Source organism: Ranitomeya variabilis, chromosome 1, assembly GCF_051348905.1.
Source record: "Ranitomeya variabilis isolate aRanVar5 chromosome 1, aRanVar5.hap1, whole genome shotgun sequence".
NCBI lineage: Eukaryota > Metazoa > Chordata > Amphibia > Anura > Dendrobatidae > Ranitomeya > Ranitomeya variabilis.
In genome coordinates, this window is record NC_135232.1 from 947,406,845 (window position 1) to 947,420,139 (window position 13,295).

Genomic DNA, 13,295 nt, shown 5'->3' on the forward strand with positions numbered 1-13,295 from the left:
AGTACAAGAGGGCACAAATAGGCATAAAAGGTGTGAAAAGGGGTTACACAACAAAATCATGGGCTCAGGGGTCAGTATAAATAAAAAAACAAGACACAGGTAAAAGAATATAATACCTAATGCCGATATTAACATTGGATATAATAATGAAAACAACTCAAAATGAAATCACTTGTGGTCACACATCGAGAAGCACGGTAATAAACACACAAATTACACTATAATAGACATGACATGGGGTATTAGTGATGCCTGTGAGTTTCGCCTGCTCCAACCACTCCCCTCAACCCTTCTAAAGACCACCCCTTAAAAACCAGAGACCGTACCCCGTCAAATGACTACTCATCAAACATTTAATTTGGATGAATTGGCCACAGCAGCCTTTATTAACATTTATTAACATAACAGTTTATTTGTTTAATATTAACCCCGGGAGGGCGGTCCTCGAAGCCCCAACAAGTAACCAACTCTGGTCCACAAATCCATAATTTGGCCTCCAGGTCGCGTCTTGCCTCTAGCCGCTAGGCACCAGCTCAGAGACGCTAAGAGACTCGCCCGGCCAATATCCGCCAAAGTACCCACGGTCCCAGTCATCTCAACCGTGTAACCACTATATTCCCTTCCATTTTAAACCACACCAGGGGGAGTCCAGGAGCTTTAAATTCCCCCCCTCCGAGCCGCCATTTCTTGGCACCACCAACTTCGAGGACCTCCTCCCCCCGCCTTGCTGCCGCGACAAAGCACGCTTAGAAAGACACATATGCAAACTCGACCGCAATCCTCACCACACTTCCCTCGATATCCTCCCATGATGTACCACCCTTACTCATAACCCAAAATCTCCTCAAAATTAAAGGGAGGGTGGGTGGGAGCTTGCTTCTCTGCCCAGAGGGTGCTAAAATGGTCGCTCCCCTAAGATGGGTGAACCCCTTTAATATTATCCCCCCGGCTCTGACCTAATCCCACCTACTTCCCCCCTAGCCAATCCCAGTCCCATAATTCAAAACTTCTTCCCCTCCTTTTACCAGGCCACTCCTTTTTGCTCACTCCCTATAGTCCCTCTCAACCCTGTCATGATGTCCTCCCTTGTAAGGCCTGCGGCCCAGTACGTCCTCACTCTACTGGTAAATGTCTATATTTAAGAAACTGGGACTTGAGTTACCACTTTAACAAACATGGCGATACCATTCAAATTGCCATCATGCTACTCTACTAAACATACCAAGGCCCTGATTCATCAAACAATTTGTGGCAGAATGTGGAGCAAAACTGTTTTAAAATGTGCAAAAATGTCGTGACTTTTGGGGTTTTTACACCACCCATCATACAGAGTTGTTTGAATATTAGATAAAGGTGCCCCAAAAACGCTCAGTATCGCATCATGGAGGAGAGAAAGGCATGGGTTCTGACAAGAGTGAGTCCCAGTAGTCACTCATTGTAACAACGTAAAGTGCTAGTGCTCAATAACTACCTAAGCCACTACAAGGACCCAATACTGCAAAGATGTAACAGAGATATACCCCATGGTCCAGTGACCCAAAGTCTCACACATGCAGAAAGGACTATTAGTTCTGGGTGATCCTGACAGGACTAATTTATGACTATGGTTTCTGGACCTGAGTCTTTCTTCCTTTTGAATAGTGGGTACAGCTTAGCAAGGAGGGGTATAGGCCACAAATGCAACATAACTTACCTCAGAAAGGTGAAGGAAATTAGAACAGCTATTTATACAGATATTATGACAGATATTATGACTCTATTCTATGACTCAGCACACTGGCGTACAGCAGCTGAAAGATGCGCCAAAGTCACTAACAGTCGCACGCCTCAATGAATTTGGAGAATCTTACTCCAGTGACCCCTTCATCAAAACTGCTATACAGGAGACTTCAGTCTTGATGAATCGGGGCCTAAGTATGCATGCTCACATCTGGGCACTTTATACATTTCTTGAATTACCAGAATATATTTATTTCAATGTGGTCCTTATTTTTAAGAGCTATAGGCATTTACTATAAATTGGATTGGAGCTGAAAACAACCCAACAGACAGTAATGTCACTGGCGTGGCAGATAGATTTGTACAACTTGTATGTTCAATATACTCTACACTTATGGCTTTCAAGGGCAAAGACATTTTGAAGTGGAAATAAGAAATATATATGAAAATTGTATATGTGAATACTTATTACAATGATAAAACGTAGGCAGACGGGAAGGACGGAAAATTGTTAACCTTCATAAATAGAGCTAATCCAGGGTATTTCTGCTTTCCCTGGATTCATTTGGATCTATTAAAGTCTGGCAGAGAAGAGGCACTTTAAAGTAGTGGCTGCCAGCATATAGAATGTGGCCTTGGGATTGGAGAAGTCAACAATACATTTCAGTGCCACGTGCCATGACAGTATGCTGTGGCGGACTATGGAGATTTTGCCTTATGGTTATTATTGATTTCAATGCAATGAAACATGATAATGTTCTGGTAGCTAACCATTTCTATTGCTGTGAATAACATGACAATGCTCACTTCATGTTGTTTTTACCTTCTGGTGTCTTCTTTTAAGTAGAGATTAAGTAGTTGCTTTGGGATATGAAAAGACATGATGCTTTCCGACATCTGCTCCCGAACACAGATCCACTTGTTGTCAGATGCAGGGAATCGGTAGAACTTGTAGATGGGATTCTTTAACACTGTTGGGGAAACAGTACATGCTTGAGACTTGGTTCTTTGACTGGAAATCTTATGCATATTCAGTACATTACCAGTAAAATAAAATAATATGATACCCAAGCTTTGCCTCTTTCCATGGATATACCACAGTCATTGAGCTCTAAGAGCTGTAGATAAGGAATAAACCACAATGTAATCAGAAGCATTAATTGGAGCACTTAGGACCTAAAGTAAAATTTGCAACATTAACCAGGTGACGGTGAAGATGAAAGGTCATTCAGCTTCTGAATCTTCGGTTAAAAAACAATGTCTATTGAATGTATAAAAAGTCGAAATACCAATACCGTAGAAAAAAAAACTTAGAAAATGTGTTTCTGACAACAGTCTTTAGTAACTGCATTACATTATATGCAATGACTAGAGACATTTGTCTGAAACGTGTTTGCTAGATTTTTTTTATGGTATAGGTATTGAGACTTTTTACATATTCTATAAATATTGGCTTTTAACTGATGATTCAGAAGCTGGATTACCTTTCTTCTTCGCTATTATTTTCCTTGTGGCACCACAAGTCTTCGTATCTTGGATCTTCTGATGGGTGAGCTTACTTTATTTTCATGTTTCCTATCAACAAGGTGATGTTTATGATGCTTGTGCCTTTACACATTTCATAGGGGATTTTAAGCTCCCTATATGACCCCATAACCACTTCATTAAAGCCAACCTTGCTGATAATGGAGGGATTGACTGGTCATCTAATGTGTATGCGGACCTCCAAACTCTCCCTTGACTGATCATGGGCTTGATGGATAAAAAATTAGTAGAACTGTCTGTAGCTTTCTCCATTCTCCTCATTGAAAACACATGGGCTCCCGGCTGAGCTGAACATTCATATCTATGGGCGAGTTGAGAGAGATAGCGGTCAACTGAACGATTGATCAATCGAGAGCTGTTACAGCACCAGGGCCTGACAGTGACTTCTTTCCTGTCTGGAGACTACCATTACAGGCAGGATTACAATGAGAGGTACACACCAATATAAATAACATTTACAATAGATAATGGTCACAGAACACCTCCTGCTCCTCCATCCACAATAAACACCTCTGCACAAAAACAATGAGTATGCCATGGTATTCAATGAACAGCTCCACACTATTTTTCCCATAATCAATGTGACTGCTGCTCAGCATAACTTTAACTGTTAACTGCAAACAGACAAGATGGCTGCCCCCATAATTGTGTATAGAAGATATGGAATTAAAAAAATCCACAAATCAGAAAAAATAAGTAGATTGGAAGAATAGAATATATTTCACTATTTGATTTTAATTATTTGTAATTCTTTAAAAACAATATTGGCAATTGTTTTCCCTTTAAGAATGATCAGCATTCTTCTCCAGCACCATGTCGCGTTCAGGCCTATGTTTACGCACCTACATAAATGTGATATATTTAGTGGCGAGTTGTATAATGAAACAAGTGATAAAGCCGACACGTTATAATTCTGCTGGATTTATAAGACGGAGTATAATAAATGCCATTATTATGGTGTGTTTATGCCAGATATGTGGGCTCAACGACCTTCACATCAAAGCCTTTATTTAAGTAACCATTTCAAAACTTCCAGGAAGCACTACATGAACTTCTTTATTCCTCATAAACCCCCTGAGTTATGGCATCTGCATTCACTTTTAAATCGTTTACAGTGAAGAGCCCCAGGAAAAATAATAGTCACAACTCATTTCTATTTTTAAGCATAAAACATAACATGAACGGAATATATAATGGATGCGTAGATAGGCTAAAACATTTAATTTCCAAAAGCATTTGAAGCAGGCTATGCAAATGACTAATGTTCTGCCATCTTCTATTACCTGCGTGCTTGAAGGTAGGGTAATTCATCATTGAAAAAACACAGGCTTCTGTTACAAAACCCTCATGAGGCGAAGTTCTAGCCGTCCAACATATATGGAAAGGGGCCAATTCCCAACCGCATAATTAAGGAAAAAAAACTCTACACAATTCAGATCTAAAGTCCAAGCTACAATGAGTGAAGCTCTCCTAATACTAATGTCAAGAAGGCTTAGCACACCCCAAGGGCTCGTTCACATGTCTGATTTTCTAGTATGAGTACTATCCCTATTTTCATGTCCGATTTTGAGAAAGGTTTGATTTTTATCCAAGTATCCGTTCAAAATCGGCAATACTGATCTATGGGTCTGTGAAAAAAACTGACAGAATTTTGAATAATATGTGTGTGGTCAAATTTTAAAGGGCTGTCAAAAAGGAGAAGGTGGAGAAACTTATTTTTTTTTTCTCATTGCACGTATGAGAAAAACTGACACTTGGTCCACACTCTGATCAGAATAATCGGGCCATTTTTTCTTGTACTTGTGAAAATTGGATGTGTAAATGAGCCCTTCTGTACCCAATGTCGGGTGCACACTCCCAGATATTATGTATCCCACAGTAATGATGGATGCCTACACATCCATGTATGAAACAACCCATTGTATACTGCATGGTATACATTCTTTTGTATACAATATAACAAACAGACACAAACCTAAGAGACGGAGTCAAACAGAACAGGCTTTTGGCTTCTGTCTAGTGAATGGGGGCCGATGGGAACATTACAGTATATGTTGGGAAAAGCTCCTCACATACAGTTAGGTCCATATATATTTGGACAGAGACAACATTTTTCTAGTTTTGGTTATAGACATTACCACAATGAATTTTAAACAAAACAATTCAGATGTAGTTGAAGCTCAGACTTTCAGCTTTCATTTGAGGGTATCCACATTAAAATTGGATGAAGGGTTTAGGAATTCCAGCTCCTTAACATGTGCCACCCTGTTTTTAAAGGGACCATAAGTAATTGGACAATTGACTCCAAGGCTATTTCATGGACAGGTGTGGGCAATCCCTTCGTTATGCCATTCTAAATTAAGCAGATTAAAGGCCTGGAGTTGATTTGAGGTGTGGTGCTTGCATTTGGAAGGTTTTGTTAGTAAACATGCGGTCAAAGGAGCTCTCCATGCAGGTGAAACAAGCCATCCTTAAGCTGCGAAAACAGAAAAAACCCATCCGAGAAATTGCTACAATATTAGGAGTGGCAAAATCTACAGTTTGGTACATCCTGAGAAAGAAAGAAAGCACTGGTGAACTCATCAATGCAAAAAGACCTGGGTGCCCACGGAAGACAACAGTGGTGGGTGATCGCAGAATAATCTCCATGGTGAAGAGAAATCCATTCACAACAGCCAACCAAGTGACCGACACTCCCCAGGAGGTCGGCGTATCAGTATCCAAATCTACCATAAAGAGAAGACTGCATGACAGTAAATACAGAGGGTTCACTGCACGGTGCAAGCCACTCATAAGCATCAAGAATAAAAAAAACTAGACAGGACTTTGCTAAAAACATCTAAAAAAGCCAGCACAGTTCTGGAAGAACATTCTTTGGACAGATGAAACCAAGATCAACCTCTACCAGAATGATGGAAAGAGAAAAGTATGGCGAAGGCGTGGTGCAGCTCAAGATCAAAAGCATACCACCTCATCTGTAAAACATGGCGGAGGCAGTGTGATTGCTTGGCCATGCATGGCTGCCAGTGGCACTGGGTCACTAGTGTTTATTGATGATGTGACACAGGACAGAAGCAGCCGAATGAATTCTGAGGTATTCAGAGACATACTGTGTGCTCAGATCCAGCCAAATGCAGCCAAACTGATTGGTCGTCGTTTCATACTACAGATGGACAATGACCCAAAACATAAAGCCAAAGCAGCCCAGGAGTTTATTAAAGCAAAGTGGAATATTCTGGAATGGCCAAGTCAGTCACCTGATCTCAACCCAATTGAGCATGCATTTCACTTGTTAAAGACTAAACTTCAGACAGAAAGGCCCACAAACAAACAGCAACTGAAAACCACCACAGTGAAGGCCTGGCAGAGCATCAAAAAGGAGGAAACACAGAGTCTGGTGATGTCCATGAGTTCAAGACTTCAGGCAGTCATTGCCAACAAAGGGTTTTCAACCAAGTACTAAAAATGAGCATTTTATGTAAAATTATTGAATCTGTCCAATAACTTTTGGTCCCTTTAAAAACAGGGTGGCACATGTTAAGGAGCTGAAACTCCTAAACCCTTCATCCAATTTTAATGTGGGTACCCTCAAATGAAAGCTAAAAGTCTGAACTTCAACTGCATCTGAATTGTTTTGTCTAAAATTCATTGTGGTAATGTCTATAACCAAAATTGGAAAAATGTTGTCTCTGTCCAAATATATATGGACCTAACTGTATACTGTAGGCTAGGCGCTCAGATTCAGTGTTAACTCAGCCTTATAAATGTAAATATATCAATGCACACGTGAATTCAAATAGACACCAACTACTGCAATAAGGGTCAGACAAGGCCACCAGAATTCCAGAGGAACCTCAGGTTAGCTCAGGATGATGATACAGTGAGGAGCACTGAAAGTACAGCAAAAGACAGTCCCATTTGGTAGCGGACTTTTGAGCCAATTACCTGTCAGTGTTTCTTTAGAAGTTGATTGAGAAATAACCTTTTAGTCCACTTTTATATTACTACCTGCCTATTCATTAAAGGGATTTTCTACCTTCTCTCACTCCTTCATGGCAAGATGAGAGGCACTGATTAAAATACAATGACAGGCACCTGCCAGGACACATACACGGTCGGTAGGTATTGTGTACTCATCCTACATATACCTCATTCATACAGGTAGATTATAAGTGTGTACGAGACCAGACAGGCATTTGTTTATGTGATATCATTAGTACCTTAGTGCAGAAGTCCTGGACACCGGGGAACCTCTTCAGTGACCATTACATTTACAACATGAAAATAAGTCTATGTTTTGTATAGACCAAGGGTGGTCCCTATAAATAATTTATTCTGGTGGCTCCAATGACCCCCAGTCTGACAGGAGTTGTGCATACAGAATAATATATATATATATATTTTATGTCGGACTTGACACTGCATGTACATTCATTTGAACATATGTGGTGCCTGATCTGACATGAAGTGTGAAGAGATGTCTCTTTACACTGAGTGGTAGAGTTGCCAATTGGAAATTAATCCTTTACATCACACTTAATTAAAGGGTTACTCCCAAAATGGCAAGTTATCTCCTATCCATGTGGTCCAGAGATTTGGACTCTGCGGAGAGAAATCTTGAATACAGTGGACCTATGCTGGATCAACCCATGCTCCGTTCATTGTCAATGGGTCTACAGAAGAAGCAGAGAGAAATACTCTGCTTTATCTGGCAGTCCCATAGAGAACGAATAGAGTGAAGGTGAGCATGCTCATCGCTCTATTCACAATGGCGCTGTATAGTGCTCCATTTTCAGGATCCCAGCAATAGGGTAGAACTTGCCATTTTGGGAATAGCCCCATTTAAAATACTGCTTTTGAGGTGCAAAAAGCGAAAGGTGTTTAATTCATACAAAGGATTAGTTTTTACAGAATTTACTAAGTACATCTCCGCTTGTTCGGGATCCTGCGCACAAATCATCTGGATTTGTTTTTAGAATGAGAGTCCTTGAAAAATTAATCCCTCTAATGTTAAGTATATAAAGCTGCTTCAAGACCGGTTTACAAATGAGCAGATAATTAGCATAAAGTCTCACTTTCCTTTTATAAATTAGTTCAGGGTAAGGTTTGGGATTTTCTGCTTCCTATTATTTTCTCTTCATGGCTCAAACAATATTTGTCATCTGATTGTTTATTATTGTATTATATAAGTCATCTCTGTACGTTGTAATATTGCAGATCTAATCCACTTAATCTTGAAATATTTGCCGTTGTGTGTAAATATGCATAAGTAAGGATAATTAATCACTGTAACAATGCGCTGCTCTGAAAAGAAATTGAAAATAGAAGAAAATAATATATTATGTGTAAGTGAATTATTTAAAATACCATAAATGAATAAGCTAATATAGATTGTACAGCATTGCCTCCCCACCGCATCATCCACTACGTCTGAAAGAAACAAAGAGTACTTCATTCTCTCCGCTCCAATAGCCACCTTCCACTGTTAAATAAAGCAATAGAAGAACAGGCATGAAAATAATTTCCTACTGTGAATGGTCGTAGCTTTACATGATCAGTGAATCCAAATTTCTACGTTCATTTGGGACAGCCCTGCCTCAGAATTAAAGGGGTGCTCTGATACCTATGATGACTTTTAAAAACTCTTTTGTAAATTGCTTTATTATAAAATTTCCACCATGCTCTCTATACAGCTAATCCATGTATCTGTCACTTTTTCCAATACTCCCTGTGACGTTTTGTTTCAGGAAAGTCTCAAACAGGACGTCACAGGAGGATCGATCTGTAGTCTCTACTCTACAGTTTCTATTATCCCTCCTGCAACTGGATGTCAGCGATAGAGAAACAATATGGCTGTCATCTTACCGAACATCTTTCAAGCACACATGAATTTGATATATCTATAATTCAGGAAAATATTGCGCTTCTGTGCATTGCCAGCTACCAAAACTTTTGCAATAGACCCCACAGATGCCAATGTACTCCTCGCTCATGTACAGATCCATGGATTGTGCATACCTCCCAACTTTTGAAGCCGGGAAAGAGGGACAAAGTTTGCGGCGCGCAAAGCGCGCCGCGGCAAATTTTAGCCCACGCCCCTGACCACACCCATTTATAATTAGTCACACCCATATCCATGTCCCAACCACACCCATTTAGCACGGCTGATCACACTGTTTCGTATACAATAATTATTAACAAAAAAATATGGCCACACAGTGCTCCATACTGTATAATGACCACACATGATGCCCCATACTGTATAATGGCCACACATGACGCTCCATACTGTATAATGAACACACATGACGCTCCATACTGTATAATGACCGCATGCATACTGTATAATGGCCGCACAGGATGCTCCATACTGTATAATGACCGCACATGATGCTCCATACTGTATAATGACCGCACATGAGGCTGCATACTGTATAATGACCGCACATGATGCTCAATGCTGTATAATGACCGAACATGATGCTCCATACTGTATAATGGCCCCACATGATGCTCCATACTGTATAATGGCCCCACATGATGCTCCATACTGTATAATGGCCACAGTTCTCCATACTGTATAATGACATACAGGCACGCAGCTCACACACACGCTCACACACACGCACACAGCTTACACACACGGCTCACACACGCAGCACACACACAGCTCGCACACGCACGCAGCTCACACACATGCAGCATCACACACACGCAGTATCACATACACACGCAGCATCACAAACGCAGCTCACAAACACATGCAGCTTTGACACAAATGCATCACACACGCAGCCATCACTGTTGTGAATTCTATTTTTGGGCTCCCTCTAGTGGTCACAAGCGGTACTGTGTAGTGTTGTCTTTCTGCAGGTTGGCTGCATCAGCTGGTTCGTTATCCTTGGTTGGTTTCCTATTTAGCTCACCTGGAGACTCAGTTCCTTGCCTGCTATACTGTTATGATCCTTAGTGGTTGAGGATCACAAATTACTCCAGCTAAGTAACAAACATAGGACAAGCTCTAGGGAGGTGGCAAACTGGACTGACCGCAAATCTGAACCTATCCAAACACACTAGAAGTAGCCGGTGAACGTGCCTAAAAATCCTAGACGTCTCGAGCCAGCCTGAGGAACTAACTACCCCTAGAGAGAAAGAAAGACCTCTCTTGCCTCCAGAGAAATAATCCCCAAAGATATAGAAGCCCCCAACAGATAATAACGGTGAGGTAAGAGGAAGGCACATACACAGGGGTGAAAGCAGATTCAGCAAATGAGGCCCACTAATACTAGATAGAAGAAAATAGAAAAGGGAATCTATGCGGTCAGTAAAAAACCCTTACAAAATATCCACACTGAGATTTCAAGAACCCCCACACCAACTCACGGTGTGGGGGGAGAAATTCAGTCCCCTAGAGCAACCAGCAAGCGTGGAAATCACATTTTAGCGAGCTGGACTAAAAACATAATAAACACTGATAATCAAAAAATGATCAAACAAAAACTTAGCTTGTCTTGGAGAGACTGGGAGCAAGGTAGACACAAGGAATCTGAAGAGCACTGAATACATTGATAGCAGGCAAGGAACTGAGTCTCCAGGTGAGCTAAATAGGAAACCAACCAAGGATAACGAACCAGCTGATGCAGCCAACCTGCAGAAAGACAACACTACACAGTACCGCTTGTGACCACTAGAGGGAGCCCAAAAATAGAATTCACAACACATCACACACACACACGCAGCCATCACAGACACACACGCAGCCATCACACACACACACACGCAGCCATCACACACACCCATCACACACACGCAGCCATCACATACACACCAGATACCTCATACACACATGACACACACACACACACATGCAGCATCTCACACACACACACATGCAGCATCACACACACACACACACACACACACATGCAGCATCAGACACACACACATGCAGCATCAGACACACACATGCAGCATCAGACACACACACACATGCAGCATCAGACACACACACACATGCAGCATCAGACACACACACACATGCAGCATCAGACACACACACATGCAGCATCTCACACACACACATGCAGCATCACACACACACACACATGCAGCATCTCACACACACACGTGCAGCATCACACACACACACACACACACAATCTCCTCTGTGGTGCAGGGGCGGCTGATGTCCATGTGCAGCTCTTCAGTTTCTCCGGCTGCTCACAGCTCTGCACTGTCCCGGCACCTCCCCCGTCTCTCCTTCTCTGCCGGGATAGCAGATAAGAGCAGGAGAAGCCGGAGCTCCGTGCACACACAGGAGGTAGTGAGTCGCTGACCTCTCATCTTGATCACTGCTGGCTCTCAGCCTCTCTCCCTCAGCATGGCAGGCAGCGCAGCGCCGCACAGGGGGCGGGGTCGGTAGGGAGGTGACCCAGCTTTTATAAAAAAAAAAAAAAACAGCCACAAACCTAAGTTACTCAGGTGCCGCCCCCTGCATTTTTGTCCCCACCCAAGGCACGTAGTGCGGGACAACTAATGCTGACTGTCAAAATCAGGACAGTCCCGCGGGATCCGGGACGGTTGGGAGGTATGGATTGTGTAAAACTAGAATTATAATAGCAAATACCATAAACTATTACTTTACAATCTGCTGGCCAAATAGTTATCCAATATTGACAGCTACCTGTTAATTGCTCTATATACACATGGTGTTAGGGCTAGCGGAACGCAACAAATAATAAGATAGATGGAATAAGGTGCGTTCGTAGCCCGGGGTCCACCATGCAGAGATGGAACCTGCTGCTGAGTAATGACGGACTATATGGTGGTACAAAATGGATTCACAAATGGGTTAACTTCACCCTGTATGAAGAAAGCGAACCCTGTTGAGTCACAGGGCCGCGGTACCGCACAAAAGAGCGCAAGCAAGGAGTCACAAAACTCAATCTCAAGACTCTGGATTAGAGTTCATCTAGACCTCTTGTGCTCAACACCACAACTGGGGAGTCAGAGTGAATGAAATAATAATAATTATTAAGATGCACGGGAGTGCCTCTCTGGCGGACGCCACAAACCACCCAGGCTTGGGTAAGGAAAGCACTGTGAAAGCGCACGGTGCCGCACTGGCGGTCACAGCAATTTGACGCTGTTTTGTGTGTCACGTGCTGATAGCTAAGTCGGGCGCTAGATAGCAATCATCCACTTTACGCGAGCAGTCATACACAAGGGAGGGGATAACTAATGAAGGACTTTCACACGTCAACACACACGTTTACAAGTGTATACTAGCGCATGGCCGAGCGGCCACGCGGACCTTTTATAGCGGCAGTGCTACAAGACCTTCCAGATGGTCCAATAGGAACCGCAACAGAACCTGAGCATGTGACCCTCGACCTCCAATGGGAGGTCATCCCGTGGGCATGCTAAGTATGGGAAAAGCAGGACTAAAGGTACCTTCACACTGACCAACTTTCCAACGATAACGATAGCGATCCGTGACGCTGCAGCGTCCTGGATAGGGATATCGTTGTGTTTGACACGCAGCAGCGATCTGGATCCTGCTGTGATATCGTTGGTCGGAGCTAGAAGGCCAGAACTTTATTTGGTCGTCAGATCGGCGTGTATCGTTGTGTTTGACAGCAAAAGCAATGATGCCAGCAATGTTTTACAATGGTAACCAGGGTAAACATCGGGTTACTAAGTGCAGGGCCGCGCTTAGTAACCCGATATTTACCCTGGTTACCATTGTAAAAGTAAAAAAAAAAAACCACTACATACTCACCTTCTGATGTCTGTCACGTCCCCCGGCGTCCGCGCTGCTGCTCAGAGCTTCCTGCACTGAATGTGTCAGTGCCCGCCGTAAAGCAAAGCACAGTGGTGACATCACCGCTGTGCTTTAGGGCCGGCGCTTACACAGTGCTGAGAAGCGGACGCCGGGGGACGCGACAGGCACCGAAATGTAAGTATGTACTGGTTTTTTTTTTTACATTTACACTGGTAACCAGGGTAAACATCGGGTTACTAAGCGCGGC

The 13,295-nt window shown here is 42.6% G+C and overlaps 1 protein-coding gene across 5 annotated transcripts in view; it reads right to left on the reverse strand.

The window, feature by feature from the left end:
• The window catches only part of INPP4B (inositol polyphosphate-4-phosphatase type II B), a 1,036,387-nt gene that overhangs the window by 293,287 nt on the left and 729,805 nt on the right, over positions 1-13,295 (reverse strand). For all 5 annotated transcript variants that reach the window (XM_077279254.1, XM_077279258.1, XM_077279253.1 and 2 more), the window contains one exon: positions 2,543-2,690. In XM_077279254.1, the coding sequence (XP_077135369.1) occupies positions 2,543-2,690 (148 nt within the window). The remainder of the gene's footprint in view (positions 1-2,542; positions 2,691-13,295) is intronic.